At 42.2% G+C, this 21,627-nt stretch overlaps 2 protein-coding genes across 4 annotated transcripts in view; one reads left to right on the forward strand and one right to left on the reverse strand.

Annotated features, from left to right (window-relative positions):
- The first annotated feature begins 275 nt into the window (after nt 1-275).
- Nucleotides 276-20,022, forward strand: B3GAT2 (beta-1,3-glucuronyltransferase 2). 2 transcript variants are annotated; one of them, XM_050316912.1, is made up of 4 exons: nt 276-849; nt 12,093-12,237; nt 18,969-19,117; nt 19,197-20,022. In XM_050316912.1, exons 1-4 carry the CDS (start codon nt 310-312, stop codon nt 19,281-19,283), a joined length of 921 nt encoding a protein of 306 aa, XP_050172869.1. In that variant the 5' UTR covers nt 276-309; the 3' UTR covers nt 19,284-20,022. The 2 variants fall into 2 exon arrangements, with proteins under 2 accessions (XP_050172869.1, XP_050172870.1); XM_050316913.1 differs by lacking the exon at nt 276-849 and adding an exon at nt 7,480-7,498.
- The window catches only part of SMAP1 (small ArfGAP 1), an 88,592-nt gene continuing 86,709 nt past the window's right edge, over nt 19,745-21,627 (reverse strand). For both annotated transcript variants that reach the window (XM_050316911.1, XM_050316910.1), the window contains one exon: nt 19,745-20,729. In XM_050316911.1, coding sequence (XP_050172868.1) covers nt 20,595-20,729 — 135 coding nt within the window. In that variant the 3' untranslated portion in view covers nt 19,745-20,594. The remainder of the gene's footprint in view (nt 20,730-21,627) is intronic.

Raw genomic sequence — 21,627 nt, forward strand, 5'->3', positions numbered from 1 at the left:
TGCTGAGGGCGAAGCGGGAGGAGGACGAAGGGCGGCCGCGGGCGGAATAAGAGGCGCTGCAGGAGCGGGACCGGGCACTGCCCCGCCGGGCTGCGGGAGGGCACCGCGGGGAGCCCCGACCCGCCCCGCCGGCGGCCCCGCGCCCGCGGGAGGGAGAGAGAGAGGGAGGGAGGGAGCGCCCGGTGCCCGCCCCGGCCGCCGCCGCCGCCGCCCGGGCGCCCCGCGGAGCAGCGCGGAGGGGCCGCCCCGCCGCGCCCGTCCATGGGGCGGCGCTGAGCGGAGGCGCGGCCGGAGGGCGCCGGGGGCAGCATGAAGTCCCTGCTCTTCAGCCGCTTCCTCCTGCTGCTGCCCTGGGTGCTCATCGTCATCATCGTGCTGGACATCGATAGTAGCCGGGCGCCGCTGCCCGCGCTGTACCCCCGCGGCGGGGGCGAGGGCGGTAGCGGCGGGGCGCGGCCTCCCGCCCCGCGGCGGCGGCCCGAGGCGGCGCTGCCCACCATCTATGCCATCACGCCCACCTACAGCCGCCCGGTGCAGAAGGCCGAGCTCACCCGCCTGGCCAACACCTTCCGGCAGGTGTCGCGGCTCCACTGGATCCTGGTGGAGGACGCGGCGGCGCGCAGCGAGCTGGTGACCCGGTTCGTGGCGGGCGCGGGGCTGCCCTGCACGCACCTGCACGTCCCCACCCCGCGCCGCTACAAGCGCCCCGGGCTGCCCCGCGCCACCGAGCAGCGCAACGCCGGCCTGGCCTGGCTGCGGCAGCGCCACCAGCACCTGCCGCCCCCGCAGCCCGGCGTGCTCTTCTTCGCCGACGACGACAACACCTACAGCCTGGAGCTGTTCCAGGAGGTGCGTGCGGGATAGGGAGGGGGGAAGGGAACGCGCGCGGCCGCGACGCTCCACCGCTTCCCGCCTCTTCGCGGGCTCCCACCGCATCCAGCATCCCTGCTTCCCGCCGCGCTCGCCCCTCTCCAGGCTCCCGCGCGGGGCTCTGCTCCAGCCCGCTCTCCGGCGGCTCGGTGCCCCTTACTCAGAAATTCCGGGCATGGGGAAGTCAAGCCGGGTCCCCGGCGCGGACACCTCGCCGCGCCTTTCCCTCAGCCCGGCTCCCCAGCGCTGCCTTCGTGCGACACTCCTCTCTTGATTTTTAAGTTTCTTGTCCCTGTGCTCCACGCTCCCCCCAACTTTTTACTGTTGTTTCTCTCTTTCCTGCCGAGTGAGGCAAGTTTAAGGTTTATATAAGGGCTCTTGTATTTTTGTTAAAACTGGCATGAAAAGCGCTCTTCGATAGTTTGTTATGGGGTGGGTTTTTTTGTTTCTTTTTCTTTCCGAGCTGCATCCCTCTCCTAGGGCAAACTTGCATCAGGAGTCGCCATCCTTCACAGTTTTTTCTTGGCAAATGAATTTACCCGGAGCCAGCTCCTTCAAGTGGACTTGCCTTTTTGAAGCCTTTTCGCTCTTGAAAGCAGCAAATCGTTTGTGTAACGACTAAACACCCTTTCAGGAGCCTCTTTTGTGAGGGGACCTGGTTTTGTCTTTATTGCCTTCCCTTGGTGAAGGGCTTTGTTTCGTTTCGGTGGGAATTGGCAAGCACTTGGGGCAGAGGGTATCCAGCTTTCTTTCTGGGTTCTCTCTGGCAGGAAGGAGGGACTTTAATAAGTGGACATAAAACAGCAGAAGACAGATCATGTACATCTATCTGCGACAACTAGGAGAGTACCCTTGGCAGGGAAATAAGGGAGGGAAAGGGAAAAGTAGGTTGGCAGCGGATAGGGAACGCACACGGCTTCAGACAGACTGTGGTCCGTATCTTCCTGCTGGTGAACAGAACTGTATTTAGAGGTGTACACCCATATTCTACAGCTTGCTTCCAAGCAATGTGCCTCCTTGTGTGCTTTACAGTCAGTAGGCTAAAATGAACACAATACACAGAAATGTGAAGCACATACAATTCCCTAGAGCAAGCTGGTTTAGAAATGTTTAGGTTTGTAATGCATCCCTTTCAATTTCCAGTGAGTGGGCAGGTGCATGGTCCCCATTCAGCAGAGATGTCCTACTTCTTTTGCCCATTTGGCATTCAGCATTAAAGCTGCTAGTTTAAGGATCTTTGCCTGGAGGCTAAACCTTTGTTGTAATTGATTTTTTTCTTTTAAATTCTCGTGGCTGTTCTTAGCACATTATAATGCAGAGTAATTCCACCGTACCCATCTTTGATGTGATGGGAGTGCCCATATGTATATTCACAGATATAAGGCTAATCTGATTGAATTTTAGGAAGTCTGTTAATTGAAACAGAAAGTACACTTCAACACAATTACTAGTGTGGGACAACAGATATTTGGAGACAAATATTTACTGGTTTTTTTGATAGCTTTTTGGTTTTGGGTTTTTTCTTTTAGTACCAACATTACACACAAGCTAAAGAGAACAGTATTGACAGGCATTTCACTTCAGCGACCCAGAGCTACTGAAAAGGGGTTCGGTCACATTTATTATTTTATAATTTCTATCATTATTCTTCTAATCACTGTGAAGGATGCAACAGAAAGGTACAAATTACCTCTTTGATCAGCTAGGAAATGCAGGAAAGCAAGGGGATAAAGCTGTCTGAAGGGTTAACCTTGAAAATTACAGACACAACAGGCAACCTGTGTTTTCTCTTGCTAACAAGAATTGCAACCTCCAGCATGAACCTCTGCAGTCCTAAGACTTCCTTTTCACCGAGGTTCAGCTGCTGGGGAAGAGGTGTTTATTCTGAGCCGTGTGTTCACAGACAGACACATATGAATGAGTTTTCCCTGTGAAATGTGGTGGTTGGAAAACTTAGTTATGGGAGTGGAGAAGGAGCTTTTACTTCAGTTACCTCTGCAAGTTCCCATGACTGTTTTCTGGGGTCACTAACGAGCTGTATGCAAGGTCTCAGGGACACCACTGGTAGTAACACAGGGACTGCCTTGTGGACCTGGCAAAGTTAATGGAAGTCCCTTGGCAAGCTTTGCCAACAAGATGTGCCTTTATGTGTGGGAGGTTACATTTGGAGAGAGCCAGGAGTCTGATTTTCAGTTGAGGCACTGCTTGAGGGCTGGTTGCCTTTTTTTTTTTCTTTCTTGATAAAAGAAATTCTATGTCTTCATGGATTCTGGCTTGACAGCTCTGGAGTAAATCCTGATCTCTCCTTCAGGAATTGATAGACATATGAGTGTAAGCTATACTTGCCTTTTCCAAGCATGAAGAGAACAGCTTCAGAACACACTGTGTGCAGATGAAATCTGGTAGTAATTCCTGTCATGAAAGTGGTGGTGACTCTGCTTGAGAGGGAGTTTTTTCACTTCGTTGCCCTGCCGGGAACAATTCTCTAGACCTGCAGTTGCTTAATCCTAAAAGAGGTCTGATAAACTGAAGTTTGCTCACTGGGAGGGGGCAGTTTAAATGTAAGAGGACAAGACAGGAGCTCCAAATTCTCATCCTACCATACCCACCATCCTGTGCTGGCGGTGTGACTTCCAGCATGTCACTGACACAGGCACAGAGATGTGTAGGTCCCAAATTGCCAGCAGCAATGTGAGATACAGTCTGCCCACAAGCAGTTATGTACATTTGCTGTCTTATGAAATAGTAGGTCTGTCTTCTTTGTAATAGCTTGTTTCTGAGTCAAAGCTAGTTTCAGTAACAGCAGTGATGGGTTGGGGAGATGGGAACCAAGGCTGGTTAGCATTGTAAAGCCAGCATGAGAGAAACATTGGTGTTAGGGATGTGTTTTGCTCAGAGGTTAAAAAAGCACAACTGTGGAGCAAAAGGTGAGCCACGGACCTGCATGTCAGTGAGGGATTATGTTTAAGGCAGCTCTTTTGCTGTGGCTTTCCCTAGTGCCCTGCAGAAGACAGAGCCTTTTTAACAAAGCAAAATCAGCAAAAGCTTTACTGGGAGTTGTAGTGTAGTTGTGAGGGTCATGATCAAAAAGGAGCATGCTTTGACATGAAATGCCATGGGATACTTCTGAGAGCTTTTGATGAGGAAATTCTAATCTCTGTCCAAAGTCCTTCTGCCTGGTATGTATAGGAATGAATACTTCATATTTGATATGGAGTGAGCTGGGCCCAGTAGAACTAGGCCTAGTGTGTTTCATGGAAATCAGGAAAAAAAACCCAAGAACCCAGTTTACAGTAGAATTTTTCTGGAAAATGTCACCGTCTGTAGTAAATCTGGAAGCCTTTAGTGCTGTTTATAATTATCTTTATTCCTATGAGCTATGATGGAATGTGGATGTATAGGTTAGTTTTCTGATTGGCAAAACTACGTCCTCAAAGTCCAAACTGGGCAGGGTATGAGCAGGTTTAATCGTCCTTTCTAGAATAAGGTGGAGATCCTGGTTTGTCTTTCTGCTGCTACGCTATGTTCAGCATTGGCTCTCTTGAGGATTTCATTAGGAAAGGCTTACTCTCCCTGGAAAGGCTGCAGGAAAAGAACCAGTTTGTTCAGCAATTGTGAAATTCTTGAGAGTACTAAGCAGGGCTGCAGCAGTGATGAAGAAAATATCTCCAGGAGTGGAGAAATGACCTTTAAGTTATTCCCAAATCTTTCTGCTTGAGCATACAGTGGTGGTCAGGTAAAAAATCATGCTTTTATTTTAATGCCTGTGGTTCTGGCATGTTATATTTTGTTATAAATATTTTGGGATCCAGACCTCAAAAGTAATTATGTATTTTCTGCTCCAATATGAGTTGTTCACCTGAAGGTGTACATCTGCATCTTGCCATCAAAAACAACAGTCTGCTTTCTCAAAATATCTGTTTTCTGTTGAAAGTCAGCCTACATTCATAAAAAAAAACAATGAAAAGCCTGAAATCCCAACTACTACATTTAAGATGTTTTACAGATGTTTCTACATGAATCATCATAACTTCCATTTTTTTACTATAGGCTGTTCTTTTTGTAATGGCTATCTTATAGTTTCTGGTGCATTTGTGTTTCATCTTATTCCTGAGTGCAAGTTATTGGAATATTGTGACTGATGCCTAGCAACTGCCGATTGCACATTTTTAAACTTCCAGAAAGAAAACCTTAGATAAAGCTGCCATTCCACCTTCATAGAGAGTTTTTAAAAACAGGATTTACCTAAGCACTAGAAACTGAAGATAGAGAGCCAAGTTCCACTTCCCTTAACTCTTCACATAATTCATGTGTTTCTACGTCTCAGGCATTTTCTCTGCTCTTTCTGTGTTTTGTGTAGTTGGCCAAAAGCCACCACTTCCTTAATCCATGCCTGGATATGTGTGCAACTTGGAAAAATAAGTGTTAGAGATCCACTCTGCTCTTGATTCTACAGACTGCCCTGAAACCTTGAGGGTGAGGGGTGAGCAGCTTAAGAAGTATGAAGAAGAGGAGTAAAGGTCTTCAACATCTGTGAGAAAGTGAGCTTGCTGCATTCAGAAATGCATTGAGTTTTAGAGATTCCTTTTGCTTGTATTTTGTATAGACACCTAAACCGAGATATGTGTGAAATTAAAATGCCCATATCTAAAACTATGCTCTCCCTCCCTACCACCCGTAGGCCTCTGGTCACTGATGTCCAAAATTTCATAGCGAGGTTTGCTAGGTATCCAGAGTATGCACGTGTGTCATGCTCCACTGTCTGTCTGAGTGCTAGGAGAGGATTTGCAGACTGGGCCTCCTTAGAGAAATCCATGCTCTAAGGTGTGATCTGAATACAGCCTTGCAGCATGGAGTTTAAAGTAAATCACAGCCCTAATTGTCATTTCTGAAGGGTAGAAAAAAAACAATCCAAACTTTAGTAGCTTAGCAGTTAGCCCTGTTCCACTGAGTTGTGGACCAGAATTCAACTTGCTGTAGCTGTTGTCTGCACAAGAATACCCTGAATGTGATGGTAGAGTTGAAGCTGCAAAGGAGGTAGGAGGAGAGAGAGCTCAACCTGTTCTCCTGAAGTTGAGGCAGTCTTTACAGGTAGCCCAAGATTCAGACTGAAAGCATTTTCTTGCATCCCTGCTCCCCCCTTTCCCAAAAGGTATGTTTGAAGGTGGCAGATATTCTAATGACTTTTAACAGCCATTTCAGTAGCCTAAAAAATATAATTCCTTGTTATTAAAAATGGAACAGAAATACTTGCAGGCATTGCATGTCACACAGGCTTCAGTTTTCCTGTGATCACCTTTGTAAAATATTTTGAGCAACTCAAAAGCACATCACAAAAGAGGTGAATATTTGCTATTTTTTCCAGCTTTGACTAGGGAGGGTTAGTGTTCCTTCAATAACGTTTACATAACTGTCCTAATCTTTGGACACTGTACTGGTGTAAAGCTAACTTCTGTGTATTTTTGAATGGATATATTTATGCAAAAAGATTTAAAACTAGTATAAGTGAATATCTTTACCTTTGAAAACATGAAAATATTTTGTTGTATCTCTTGCAGCTGGTTGGAGAAATCAATTATATACTCTTAAAAATAACATTCAGTAGTCTAGACAGAATTAAATATTAGCTGGCAGTCATTAGTTATATTCTTCAGAATAAAAAGATGATCCAAATATGAGTTAGCAGTGCATTAAATACCTTTCTAGGGTATAAATGATTTAGGAGTACATGACAGATTTTAAATGCACACTGACATTCTTCTTCCACACAGACATGTAATGCCTGTGCTAAAGAGACTGGACTAGAAAAGCCTGGCAGAGAATGAAATATCTTAAAAATGAGAGGAAACAGTGACCAAAAAAAAAAAAAAAAACAAAACACAAGCTATTTGAAACATGTTATCCAAGTGAGGGACTCTGGGTTGCTAAGTACTGTCTGTTTCTGCCCTGACAGCAGTGGTCTTATATGTGAAACTGATACTGTTACTCTGAAACTAATTAAACAGGGTCAGCAGCTCTGCCGAGGTGCAGTCAACACAGCCTTGTAGGATGACAGAGAGTAGGATGAGAAAAAGAACCAGTAAGTAGAAGGGCCCAGAAGTACCACGAGTAGCAAATGTTTTGGAAGTCATCCCAGTCCAGAGAAATTGGCTCCTAACTGCTTTAGTTAAATTTGGTACAGTTTTCTTCTGTAGGGAAGCAATATTGACATTTGTGCCCAAGGATGCTGGTATAATTTAAAAGCATTAATCATTGTACCCTATATATAAAATGTTGCTGGAAAGAAGGGGGGAATTAATGTGTCCTCCCTTTGCAGTGTAAATGGTGTACAAATCAGAAGAGGAGGTTTAAAATAAAGGCTTGGAGAAGCTTTCTAATAGTGAGGATGGTGAAGCACTAAATCAGGTCACCTGTGAGGGTTGTGGAGCAGGCTAGTTCAATGACTGAAAATTTTTTTGACTTGTAGACCCTTCCTACAAGTTTTCCCATGGAGAATACCTTTTACAGTCAAGTTTGCCAACAGCAACCTTGCTTTTTGAAGTTCCTATCCCTGAAGTGTCGCTGTCCCTGAACCACAAAACTCACTGAAACAGCTTTTCTGTGCCTCAGTACCTCCTTTGAAGTGATGGTAAGTAGGGGCAGAAGCTCCATCCAGTGCCTCAGTAAAGTGGCACAGCATCAGTGCTGCTGAGCTCTCCGTCTGACTCACAGTACTCTCACGTGAGAGCACTATGGCTTTAGATGGCCTGTGAGTAATGCAGAGAACTGTGTGAGAACTGACAGGGAAACCCGCCTGTGCTTATGTTCTTTTAACCCATACAATTTTCTGCTGTGGAAGGGTGTAGTGAAGGAGCTCTAGGTCCTCTCTTTCGTAATAATAAATAGGAATTTTTTATAGAAATCTGCCCAAGTGTCGCTGGAATGGCCAGTAGGGTGGAGTGGGATGGAATGGTGCTAACCTGTAGCCTGACCAGTATAGATCACAAATCACAGAGAGGCTAAAATGATAGGGGGAGGAAAAAAGCTTACTATGTGTAGCAGCAGGTTTGCATTTGCAAAGAGCTTTAAATCCTAAGTAAAAAACATCAACATCATGCTGCAAAAACACTAGGATGGTTGTGCCAGTCTGGAAGCCTTTTCACTATGTGAAGTACCTCCATGTTTTCTTCTCCCTGTCTGTCATTTGCCTTCATTCCCCCTGGGCATTTATATTTTGTTACTGGTTTGGTATCTTCCCTATCCATCAGTCCAGCACATCCCATTAAGCAGCTTTTCTTGATTGACTAATGAGATGCTATATTTGGCAATGCTTTTATCACTGCCTTTTATTACTCAGTCACATTTTCTGCATTTTCACTTGCTATTCTTTAGTGGTTACTCTGTTGTAACTGTACTTACTGTTGTATGCCCATCACCTCACTGGGATTTCTTAGGTCAATTGTTACTCACCTATCCTGTCATTTCCTTGCCCAATCCTTCCCATTTGTGTCCCTCCTACTACTTCATTCAGGTTTTTTCTACCATCTTCCCCATCCAATACATCACTCTCCTCCTATGTCCAAGACCCCCTTTCAAATAATCAAAAAGTAAATAGAGGATAAAAGCATTTTCAGAGGGATATTCATCCTACCTTAAGATAGCTGTCTAAGCCAGGCAGGATGAATCATGTCAGTGGGATCCTATCTCTGTGCATTAACTACAGAAGTCTAACTAGGACAGACCAGATCCTTAACTTACAGAGACTTAAGTGTAAGTAAGATGAATACTATTCATGTAGGACTTAAAATACTGAGTATTAAGACAGCATGTGTTACTGCTGTCATTACAGATGACAGAAGGGTAATTTAGGAAGCTGTTTGTAAATCATAAGATTTTGGTAGTTGTTTAGCCCACAGCACTAAGACTATTTGGAATCAACACATTTTTGAATCACCTTTTTGTGTCTCGGTGATTAGCAGCATAAAATTCCAGGTGCAAGCTGGCCTTTTAATCCAAATAATAGCTTTTTCCCCATCATATATAAATACAGCCTTCACATAGCAGTATGTTAACTGCAGTAATGCTATTCTCAGAAGATTAAAAGAAATATTCCTGCTTTCATCTGCCTAGCATATTCTGAGGCTGTGAGGTATTTCAGAATTAGCATAAATACTGGTCTAGATGTGCTCTTTCAGCTTTTACTTAAAGAGATTGCTGTATTCTTGACACCTGCTTATTTCATTCTCCAAAAATGTAACCTGTGAGAATAAAGAAAATAACTCAAGAACAAAATGTAGAGCTCCTTCCTTCTGTTGTGTGGTGGCTTTACTGACATAACTCTTAGACATCAAGACAGAACCAAGGCTGTACCAATTCAAAACTTCTTGGGTTTTATCAGGACAATGATATACTTTTCACTGACGAGATTTTTGCACACACTGTGTATGGTAGAGTATTAATGTAAATCCGTCTGGTTCTGCCAGCATAGATGCTGAGGCTGCCGTTTACCCAGTTCAGAAGTCCTGTGTAAGCTGGCCCATTGTGCAGTACAGCTGCCCAAACTTCTGCTGTGTGCTTAGGCAGGGCATGGGTGCACCATGCATCAGCTACCATCTCGTAGTTAAGAGTGTGTCTGCCCTTGTTTCGTGGCATTTCACTGCATTCACTGTGGGTGCAATTGGCACAGGGTGGCTAAAGTGCTGCGATTCTGTACATTAATAACTTGTGGCTTGTTGGTGCCCTTGGAAACCTATTGGGAACTTACCTGTGTAGACATGCCCAACAGGATGATGCCCTGTGTCCATGTCTGATATGTTTGGATGTTGCTTTAAATATGCTGTTAGCAAAATATGCAAAAGGGATGTATCATTAAAACCAGAGTTAAAAGATCTTCAAGAGAAGGTTTGGCTGATGTCCACACCCAAATAGGTAACTGCTAACTCTGGTTTTCCTGCATGGACAAGTGTGAGAGATTGGAAAATTAAACATAAGCAGGGAGAGCAGTTACAGATAAACATGATCAGCAATAACCTGTAGAGAGATTCATGGTAGTGTCTCACTGGCAATAGTCAGTGGCTTGGAGAGAATCCTTATCACAAGAAATCCCTTTATTGCCAACTATACACATGCCCTGCTCTTACACACTGTGGGCTGCTGCTGCTGAGAGATGGTCTGGCTCTGACTTGCTGCAACAGCTGTTAGGGTGGAGGTGAGGAAATTCTGCTAAACAAATTTGAAGATACATGAGTAACTGGAGGGAGAGAAGGTACATATCTCTCTTCTGTGTGTCCATATTTGTGGATTTTCAAATATATATATTTTATGCCTTCCCTGTGTGGAAGTTTTAAGAATCTGCTAATGTATCTAGCTTGGAAATGTGAACCACACTGACGTGATGTCTTTGTTTTTTCTGGTGCAACTCCTATGAGCCTAGATGATATGCATGATAAATCTTTCACCTTGGCAGAGAGAGAGAGAATTGTTTAATATTTAACCAAGGTTGTCTTTTACTTCAGCATCCATCAATAGGGGACTGCAGTAACAAATATGTAAAACTGTATTTGTTTTGCTAAGAGGAGTGCTTGGAAGGAGAAAGGGATAACCTTTCCCTAAGGAATAGGCTTCAATTAGAACAAAAGACAAGACTGTTTTTAGAATAGATCAAATTAAGCCCACATGACACTGAAATAGTTTAATACTTGTTTAAATAGCACCATATTCAAAACACAGTAGTTGAAACAGTGGCTTTTGAATCAATGTGGTTAAATTGTGCAAGTTGCCTTGTCTGTTGCACTCGTCTACTCAAGTTCTCACACCAGACTATCTGATTTTCCCATGGGGAGCAGTGAGTCAAAGTTCATGTCATATTATCTCCTGTTTACTGAAGAAAACGGTCCAGTGAACCAGTTATCTGAACTCACTGAATCACGGATTCTTTAAGGTTGGAAAAGACTTCCAAGATTGAGTCCAACCTTTGACCGAACAGCACTGTATCAATTAAATCATAGCACTAAGTGGCATATCCAGTTGTTTCTTGAGCACCTCCAGGGATGGTGACTCCACCACTTCCCTAGGCAGCCTGTTCCAATGTCTGACCACCTCTTCAGTGAAGAAATTCTTCCTGATGTCCAAACTGAACCTCCCCAGGCACAGCTTGAGGCCATTTCCTCTTATCCTGTCACTAGCTGCATGGGAGAAATGGCCAAGCCCTACCTGGCTACAACCTCCTTTCAGGTAGTTGTAGAGAGTGATAAGGTCTCTCCTGAGTCTCCTCCAGGCTAAGCACTCCCAGCTCCCTCAGCTGCTCCTCATAAGACTTACTCTCCAGATCCTTCCCCAGCTTCATTGCCCTTCTCTGCACATGCTCCAGCACCTCAGTGTCTTTCTTGAAGTGACTCCCAGTTGTTCACCCTTCTTGCTAAAGAAAGAATTATTTTTTAGTATCTGTAGATTCTTCAAGGTTAGATAAGGAGCTGCATTCTAGAGCTGCATTTAGTTACATTTACACCACTGGGAAAAATTCTTGTTACTGATTGTAAGCATCCTGCCTGGCCTGCTTTTTCATCCTTTTTGGAAATTTAGCAGAGCTTTTAAAGGGAAAGTGTAGAATTAAGAAAGGTTTAACCCAAGTAATTTTTTTTTTTCGTGACCGTTTAATAGATCCGAGCTGCATCTCAGCTCTGTACAAATCTGGTATGTTGCAGGTAGGAAAGAGCTGTGTGTCACAATTTCCTGTACTCAATGCATTTTTTACCAGTCTCAAACGAATTGTTTTTGTCCTAGTGGCGTGTGTCTTTGTTAATCATTATATTTTCTCTCACTGAGTTTGTAAAATATCTCAGCAACCTATAGAAATAACCTATAGAAATAAACCTACTGACAGAATGCTGTAGTCTTGCAGATAAAAAAGCTCTACTACACCTTTGAAAGCCCAAACAAGAAAAAAAAAACCCAAACCTGTTTTCTCACAGCTTTTAAAAATTTTGCTATGAAGGATGTTATGAATAGGGTGTTTAAAGTAGAACTGAGGTGCCTATGGGCTAAAGAGCTGGAGATTTCACAGAAAATGAGTGGGCACGTGCAGCTTTCCAATACTTACTCTGTTGGGCTGAAACCTGTCAGCTAGAATTGCCTTTGAATACCCAGTCTTGCTGATTAATGTGAAGGCTTTCTACCAACACATACAAAAGAATCCTGCCAGGAACAGGGGCAGGCAGTGAGTGATGCTGTGCTGCCTCTTGCAGATGCGCACAACGCGCAAGGTGTCCGTGTGGCCCGTGGGGCTGGTCGGGGGACGGCGGTACGAGCGCCCGGTCGTGGAGAACGGCAAAGTTGTTGGCTGGTACACGGGCTGGAGAGCTGACAGGCCCTTTGCTATTGACATGGCAGGTAAGGATCCATTTACATGATATATGAATGTTTCTCATAGTAACTGATTTTCTCAACGTAAGCAGCTTTTAAAACTTCCCAAGTGTCAGCACTGCGTGCAGCCCTTTGGCACTAAATATCCTGGAAGTCTTAGCTTGCACATCTTGTCTAATTAAGTTGCTGCTTGGTGATATCTGAACTTACTTTCATTTATTTTTAATTTTATGTGGCAACGTGGCTTTTATGTTGTATAAATTGTTCATCTGAAACAAGTTAATTGTAAGTTAATTCACCCAAGTAATTTTTGCAAGGAGCACCTGCCTGTCATTGTGTCAGCAATCTAAACCAGGCAGTATAAATGCAGACCTTTCTTAGACCTCATGTTGTAAAATGCTACTGTATCGTGAAATTATTCATTTTGTATCGGTTATTTGGGATGACAGTGATAACTACAGATGGATATAGTTTGAAACACTGGGCTTAGGTGAAAAATCACTGACAGCTATCGCCTAGTAGATGAAGGTAGAAAAGCTTCAAAATGGATGTAATCAATCTTCTGCAGTGAAGTTTGCACACTACACAGCTCTGTCTTGCTGTCAGTCCATGCTTAGACAATCTTTTGAATATGTTCACAACTGCCACATGAATCACCACTGTGCAGAAGTCCAATTTCTGATGTAGCAGCAGCTGATTTCCTAGCAAGTGATGTGATATTTGCACTTAGGCATCTTCTGCATTAAGGAGCGAAGGGGAAAAGTAGGAATACAAGGGCAAGAACAGGAGAGAAATAGCCACATTTTTTTCTTTTTTTTTTTTTTTATTCTGGTACACTTGTGTTTTGGGAGAGAGAAAAGAACAGTGCTTTCTCACTTTGGCAGAATGTATTAATTGAAATGTCAGATGATAAATATGTACAGTATATACAGTCGTATTGTTTAAAAAGAATAAAGTGCTAATCATTTTCAACACCACAAAGATAGAAACATCAGCCAGTGATTTTTTCTGCACTGTAGGGGCATTTCAAGACAATAATACCACGTGGCATAAAAATTAATATTTGTGTGTTCAGGCAGAGGTGTTCCTCAGGGGAGATGTAGGTATGTCAATGCCCAAACCCATGCAGCATGTCGAGGACTGCAGCTGGGCATTTTAACAGCCTCTGCCTGTGGATTCATAGATACTTACCGATACTGTGCTGTAGAAGGGATTACTGATGGGCATTATTTAGGTGAGAGCATGGTTCATAATTCATTAGCAGCAGGCAAAAAGCCATTACACTACAATGGCCAAGAGACTCTAACCCAGACATGAAGAGATACATGGAAAGTTCTTAAGTTGTGGTTTACTTTGCAGTTGCTGGCTGAATCACTGGCATGAGGGAAAAGCAGCTCCATTAGGAGCATTACCTGCTTGTACTTTTTCATAAAAGTCACAAAAGGCAGGGTTATAGAGACAAAGAAACATTGATAGTACAGGAAGTTACTGCAGATCCACAAACAAGGAGTTACTACTTTGTAAGACAACTCTTTATTAGTCTTCAAAAATAGTGAAGAAATTACATTTTTAATTTCAGCAAGGAGAGAAATGGATGCTGTGTAAAGTGCTAAAAAAATTATGTGAAAGTTGCATCTTCAATCCCCTCAGGAATACAGTGGAAGGGCACTAACGAACAGAACTGCAAATCCAGAACTGCATAGGTGCCTGAGCAGGTGCAGTCTACAGGACACATGTCAACACTCAGTTTCCTACCCGTGCCCTTTGCTCCCGACTTCCCAACACACCCCTGCAGACTTGGGAGACTTGCTGAAAAACCCAAGTCCATGCTGTGGTCCATCAGTGGCATTTCTCCATCGGCTGCACCAAACACACAAGCAATTTAGGTTATACTGCACATAAGGAAGTTCAAGGACCTCTTTTGAAAATATTGCCATGAAAAAAGTACAGGTGCATGTATTAAACTGCTCAGCTGTCTACAGTTAACGTTCTGATACACAGTGCACTGGTAAGGAGGCTCCCTTTGGTTTACTGAACTGTCTTTTCATAGTGATTTTCATAAGAATTTGATCATGAGTCAGGGTGTGAACACAGGACTGCTTAAAAGGTTTGGGATCACTGATTTATCGTGTGGATGTTCAGATGAAGCACATCCTTGCTTTTAAGTACATAAAGCTTCTTATTCTAGGCTTCAAAATACAAGGTCAAATTCAAATTACTGCAAGTGGAGAAAGGTCCTGATGATTTCACTGGGCTCAGCTCAAAGACCCCAGGTGGCCAACCTCCCCAGATTCTTTGAAACACACTCACACATTGCAGTCACATTAGATCAGTTCATTAAGCACTGGTTATTTATTTTGAGAAATTTGTGGCTGACACTCCTATTCTCCAATGATAAATTGCATTCAGAAAGCAGAGTAGCTGTTTCCTGTGCTGCTTCTTGACTTGCAACCAGCACATCATATGAATTAGTTCAGGTGTTTTCTAAGTTCTGCTTCAGTTTTAACTGCAGGTGAGTTCTAGAGTTTGACACAAACTTCCTTACCCTCAGGAAGAAAAGTGAGAATGCTGAAAGCAAAAAGGTGACACTGATTCTGAATTAGGCAGTGTGTTATTTAGTATGGACCTGATTTAAAGTCTTCTATATTAAATACTGCTGTTTTAAATTTGGCTTGTTCCCAGTGCCAGAGTTTTGGATGACCCATGAAAACATGTTACATCATGATTCTCCCAGTGTCAGGATTGTTCAAGAAGGCAGACACATACTTTACATTAGCATTCCAGGAGTTACTTCAGTCACATTTACATGCCTGTAAACGACTAGGCAAGCAAATTTTGGATGTGTGGCCCATAGCTCATCCACTGTGCCCAAAGAGCCTCTGCTAGGGCCTGAGGAAAACCTTTTTTTTTTTTTCATTTTCATTTTGCTATAGTTATGAGTTCTTCAGTACATCTCATCTTTCTTAGGGTTCCCTGAGCAAAAAGCTAGTCTAATCATGACAACACAAAACATGGCATATTTTGAGTGAATCTGAAAGAGCCACTGCTGGAAGACAGAAGTACAAACCAAAAAGTTTTGAGTGGTTATGGCAGACAGCATGCTTAAAAAACCAAACCCCTCTCCACGAAAAGGGTAAATACTATTTTAAACATTGAGTTTACAATCAAGAGCCTTTCATGGTGAATTAATTGTGAGCAGATGCCTTTGTTCTGAACTACAGAAACCCCTGGTTAGGCATCTCTGCCTTACTGCAACCCAAACAGTGTGTCACAGGGAAAATAGAACTTGAGAGCAGCAGAGCCCAAGCCATGGCACGTCCAACAAGCCAAAGGCGGTACCTCAAACCATGTGGACAGCAGTTGGTCTGTTTCTGCATTAGCACTGAGCATTAACATTTATACTCTCCAGAAATGATAAACACTCTGTTTCCAGGTTGCCTTCAGCCACTACCCTATCTAGAACATTTAGGAAGCAATGGCATTAATCACGGCAACAAAATCTTTAAACACTGGTTCAAGTTTAACTGAATGAAGAAAAATAGTTCTGCCTCTTAACAGAAGCCACTGATCTAACACAAGGCAAGGTGTGAATTAACAGAAACAGCTTACATTGAAAGAAGCACAGATATAAACTTTGCCGCATCTCCCAGGTACCTTGTCCTCCAGCAAATTAATTCTTGTCTGGGTGGTTCTTCAGCCAATTAGATTTAATTTACAACCTTGCATTAAACACCATAAAACCCCCAAAACACCTCTTCACACTCCAGCTATGAAATTGTCTTGTGGCATTTCGTGTGAGCTTAAGCCCAATATGACCTTGTAGGAATAATGATTAAGTAAAATAACTGTATGAACATTAGCACTGTTCAGTTATGCTACACTGGAGACAGTAATCCCAAATTAATCCCTGTTTGGTGATAGAATTCAAAATAACAGCACCTTTTCATCTATTAGCACAGGATCATTATCTACTGAGAGAAATTAGTAGAGAAATTAGTGCCAGTTTGGTCAAAACCTGAGCCTCATTCTGACATCAAAATGATACATCTGTGATAAAAAGTCAATAGAAAGGTGTCACTAGAAAGTGCTTTTCTTTCAAGTCCATCTTACAAATTGTCATACATGTGAAATTAAAGCAGTTATAAAGCAAAGCTGAAGAACTAAAAGAGCCAAGGGATAAATCTGCTTGCATTATTTTATCTCCTCAAGTTGTTGCTTTATTGGATTTTTTTAAGAAACAAAGACTGCATGACCACTGACCAAGGAAACAAACCTCAGGCCAGTCTGTGCACAGTAGTCTGTGTCCTTGCCACGCACAACACTGAGTTTATAATTTAAGTTTTATTTGATGCCTGATTTTTGATAGCACCCTATCATGGTAGTTTGCAATAGCATGGTAGCAAGGGCATGTGTTACATGCAGGGGGCACGGCCCATCTGTGCGTAGCAGACATCCACCCTCAGAACTCCATGCAATTTTCTCAACAGAGGAGCAAGCGTAAGAAATTAATCAATGCATGGATAAGTATGGGCTGTGAGAGCCAGGGAGCCACACTGATACACACTAAGATAAGCAGTGGAAAATCTGTGCCTCTTCTGCTTAGAATGGGATTCCTTCCCCACTCTAAAAACTAGGCCACTACATTAATTATTTTGGTGTTTACTTCATTTTTTCGTTTATGCATGGCCAGCTTGAATCTTAAATATTTTTGAAAAGAAACAGCAGCTCACACAGCTGATCAGGATTCCAACAATGCCTTCCCATGCAAAGCAACAATTTTTTTTATGTGCCCAAAACTATCAAAGCGCAGTTGCATCCAAAATTTACTGCTTGCTCTAATAGAGGAAGAAAACCCAACAAAACCTAACCAAAACCACTGAACTGAAGCAGGTCAATTTGTTCATCAGTATTAAGTCTAAGGTCCCTTTCAAGGTGCTGCAAGCTGGCTGTATGCACTGCTGCTGTCTCTTGCTGAGGGAGTTTAAACGCTCAACCTCAGCTCTTCCCAAATGATTACGCTTGTCTACCAACAAAACTGGGATGGGGCCCATCTTGTGCTCCCTCATGACCAGGCTACAAGTTGTAGGAAGCAGGAACGGCCTGCAGCCTGCTGCAGACAAGCCCCTGCTGGGGAAGAGAAGTCCAGAGCCATTATTCTGCCTGGGAGCACTGAGCTAAGCCCAGCAGCTGCAGCAGAGAACAGCTGGATCCCAGCAGTGCTGCTGCAGAGGTTAACTGAGTGAGGACAGGCTACAGCCAAGGTCTCACACCTCCTGGAAGTCTTTTGTTCACTAGACTGTTCTGTAAGGTGTGGGCAATGTGCCCTCTCCATCTAGACACCTATTTTTCTTTATCTCAGACAAGATATAATGTATAAAGTTACAAAAGAGGTATAACATGTCTTCTGCAACCTGTGTCCATCAGTGAACTGGACCTTAATTTATGTCCCAACCCATAGTCTTTATCAGGGTCCAAATCTTTATTTAAAACAAACTTTTTGGTGCCTTCCTGTGCTTTCCTGCAAGCAAGAGCATAATAAAGTGGTTGGTTTCAATAGGCCTTTCTTTACACGTGATGTAATAATTACTTCCTTATATTTTCCTCTTCAAAAGGCCCCCATAAAAGTCACAGATACTTTAAAGGAAAATACGGTAGCAAGACAATTGTAATAAAAAAGGGGTCAGTATTATATTGAGTTAGAGAAAGTTATGCTCAATTTTAAATCCATAACATTTTAATACTGGCTTTAGAATTAAATGTTCTTGCCATTTTCCAGAACTGATGTCAAGACTGTTACTACTTGTGTCATAAAGGGACAGCTGGAACCACTCTGAACTGACAAAGAAAGGATTTCTTTATTAGGCTTGGCAATCAGACATAATGAGTTAGTTCCAATTTTATTTTTTCTTTACAAGTCTATCAGTCGAGTTTTGAGTTCTACTGAAAGAACCATACATGTGACTGAGCACTGCTGAAGGAAAACTGGAGAGTTCTATAAATTATGGCAAATTGGAGATTCATGGGAGCTTCTTCAGAGAGGGCAAGTTTGTTCAAACCAGTGACTTCTCAGTGTGCAACCTCCCTTCAAGGGACCTAATGCACGTTGCAGGAGGAATGCATCACAGAGGGACGTGTGCACTGAAAAAGTCCTTTCAGCCATGCTGTGCCATGCACAGATCACCTACAGACTGCCTCGCAGACCACCAGTGATGAAAGTCATTCACAAGTCCACAATAACTACACAGTGTGCAAGGCAGAGCATTAATGTGGCTTGTCTTTCACCATCAGTAATGTTAAAAACTCTATACAGGCTGAAACTCTCTAAAGATCACAGTTGTAATGTATTTTAACCTTTTTTCTTTCATCTTTAAATGTAGAAGTATTTGTACAGTATAAATTTTATACATTTTATTTTACTTAAAATTGAGTTTTATTTCTTAATTAGAAGTAGAAATGATGAATAGTCCAGGATCTTAGCAATATCTGACTTTTCAGGACAAAAAGGTATATATTCCTTACATGATAGGAAATAGATTAAACATGTTGAAAATATGGTGCAAATAAACCATCTGATTGTATCTTGAGGGCAAACCACAGAAATGTAAGATGTACAAACCTACCGAATACTATCTATTCATATAATCAAATTTCCACAATTTTAAAAAGACATGGGAGATTTCTAGGTTTCAGTGTAACTGCACAAAAATGTAAAGCCTAAAGGTTTTTCTTAACATTTTCCCTGTCCCCCTCTATCCAAGGATTTGCTGTGAGTCTTCAAGTGATCCTGTCGCATCCCAAAGCCGTATTCAAGCGTCGTGGTTCTCAACCAGGAATGCAAGAATCTGATTTTCTGAAACAGATAACAACAGTGGAGGAACTGGAGCCAAAAGCAAACAACTGCACAAAGGTAGCAAGTTCCACACTTTCTAAAAAGCTTTTATGTCATCTCTGTAGATGACTGTACTGACACAAATGTTATTTTATAGGTTCTGGTATGGCACACGCGAACAGAGAAGGTGAATCTAGCTAACGAGCCAAAGTACCACCTGGATACAGTCAATATTGAGGTATGATGTGGGGAGACAGTCACACAGCAAGTGCAGGACAACGGACACGTCAGCACGTGTTTGAATTCAGCCAGTTAAAATCATCTGGTTCTGTGTGAGACCTGATGGACTTCTGTGGAAAAAAAAGGAAGCTGTCAGAGACTCTAGTAAGCAAATCATGTGGGTGTGCTTGTTCTAACTTGTCTGCATGCATTTCTGAACTCTCAGCTTAATAAACTGACACTTACCTTTGTTTTAACGCTGTTTCCACATAGAGAAACGTGGTGTAATGGAATTTTTTCAAAATCATTATTTATGTATATACTTTTTGTATTTATCCAGCTTAATGGTGTAATTATAAACTGATTTTAACTCACAAACTGTTGATCTAAATATCTGCATAAATGGATCCTCTAAACCGAACATGTTTTACTTCATTAGAAGTAGCGGTCAAATAGGTCATACAATAACAAAATAAAAACCCAAAATCATTTACGGATTTATCCTTTTAATATAGGGAAATAACATTTTATCATTACGAGGCACCATAAAATGTAAACACAATCACTGTCATAAACCTGGATCTCTGCAAGGAAAAATATATCCATTCATTTGGAGTTACCCTGTATGCATATTGTGCCGCCAGTTCTCAGCATTAATACTGTGCGTGTGCCTCGTGAGCCAGATCAGAGACTTTATCACAGGAAACTCAAATGCATCAAATGCTCGTTTTTAAAAGAATAAACTATTGATTTGTAGAACTACAGTAACATCCAGGTTTATCTTTCTTTCAATAACCACATTCCCTGTTATGCACACCATAATAACATCACAGTGAAATGTATGATGAAACAAAATTTGTCTGATACACTAGAAAACATTGCTCAGTGATACATTTACATTCTATTTATATATGATTAAACATTTGTTCATACAGTACCTTCTACAGGATTACTGGGTAATTTGGGGGGATTGGGGTTCATATTTTTGGATATTACTAACATGATAGCTACGTCCCTTATATGCAAACATTTGATCTAGAATTTTGAGGGAAAAAAATCAGTATGTGGTTAAGCAGCTTCTTAATATGGTCTATGAAATCATATGCATTGTATGAAAATGCTTCCAATGATGTATAAATATATTCTTGATCTGCTTTTCACTACATCAAATTTAAATCAATATAGACCACAACACGGTCAGTCAGTTATATTCTTAATCTGAACAGCTGGGGAAAAAAAAAAGAATATATATGTACATGGAAGGAACAGCAAAAGTAAATGCATTTGAACAAGGAATGTTAGGTGGCTGTTCTGGGTGAGACTTCTATTGCAACTTTCATTTCCACAGTTGTGTGCTGAGAGTCTGGCCAGAGGAGCTTCCAGTCCATCCTGCCGCTGTGCTGGGGGGCTGGCCAAAGCCCATCACGTTGCTGGAACTGCCGAGGTTCATTCCAGCCATTTGCTGATTCATCTGCAAAGCACAAACACACACATGAGCCTGGTTAGCGCTGGCACTGAACCACAGCATGCTGCTGGCCAAAAGCAGTCCTGCCTCCCATCAGCCACTCAGTGAATAGTACATTTCCCTAAAAATGTTTTTCATTAAATAAAAATACTGACTCAGTCTAAGTTTCTAAGCCTTTTTCCACGCTACCAGTTTTTCTGGAGCCCTTCAATCACCTTCAAATACACCAGCTGACAGGCTGCAGCACTTGGTGTATGTGTCACATCTGTATGAATGTTCCACTAAGGAACCAACACAGCACGTGAGGGAGATGGCCAATGTGGCTGGTTGGTAAGAGTTTGCTTTCACAGTGTCAAAGCTAACCAAGAGAACTGTGGTTAGAGAGATAAAGAGACACCAGAGCCAGTAATATAGCCTTGTCTGCACTTGCAACTCCAGGTATTTTTTTTTTTTTGTTTTGGAGACCTCATTTTTATTTGGAGACCTCATAATCTTAAATATACAAGTTTTTATACAAATTGTCTATTTAGGTGGCAATCAGCAAAGAAGGAGGTGGATTTATAAACTTGAGTATTATCTAAATCTAACCAGTCTTGCTAAAGAATCTACTCAAGATGCTGTAATTCCTTAAATGAATGAAATAATTCACATGAAATTAAATTCACATGAATTTAGCATCTGGTTAAAGGTGGGAAAGAGTTCAAAATTCAGCACATTCACTTCAGGTATGGTGCAAAACTATTCATACTCCCTAGAAATATTATCCAGTCACTGTAATTTTCAGTGCTCAATGTAAAAACAAGTTTGAGAGCAAAAATTATTCTCTGCTTATGTTACCTTTAATTGAATTATTCACTGATTTGTTAACACATGCCTATGCCTCTGAGCAGTTCATAGTCCAGCA

The sequence above is a fragment of the Myiozetetes cayanensis genome, unplaced genomic scaffold (genome assembly GCF_022539395.1).
Source record: "Myiozetetes cayanensis isolate MyiCay16 unplaced genomic scaffold, myiCay2020 scf2-11, whole genome shotgun sequence".
Lineage (NCBI taxonomy): Eukaryota > Metazoa > Chordata > Aves > Passeriformes > Tyrannidae > Myiozetetes > Myiozetetes cayanensis.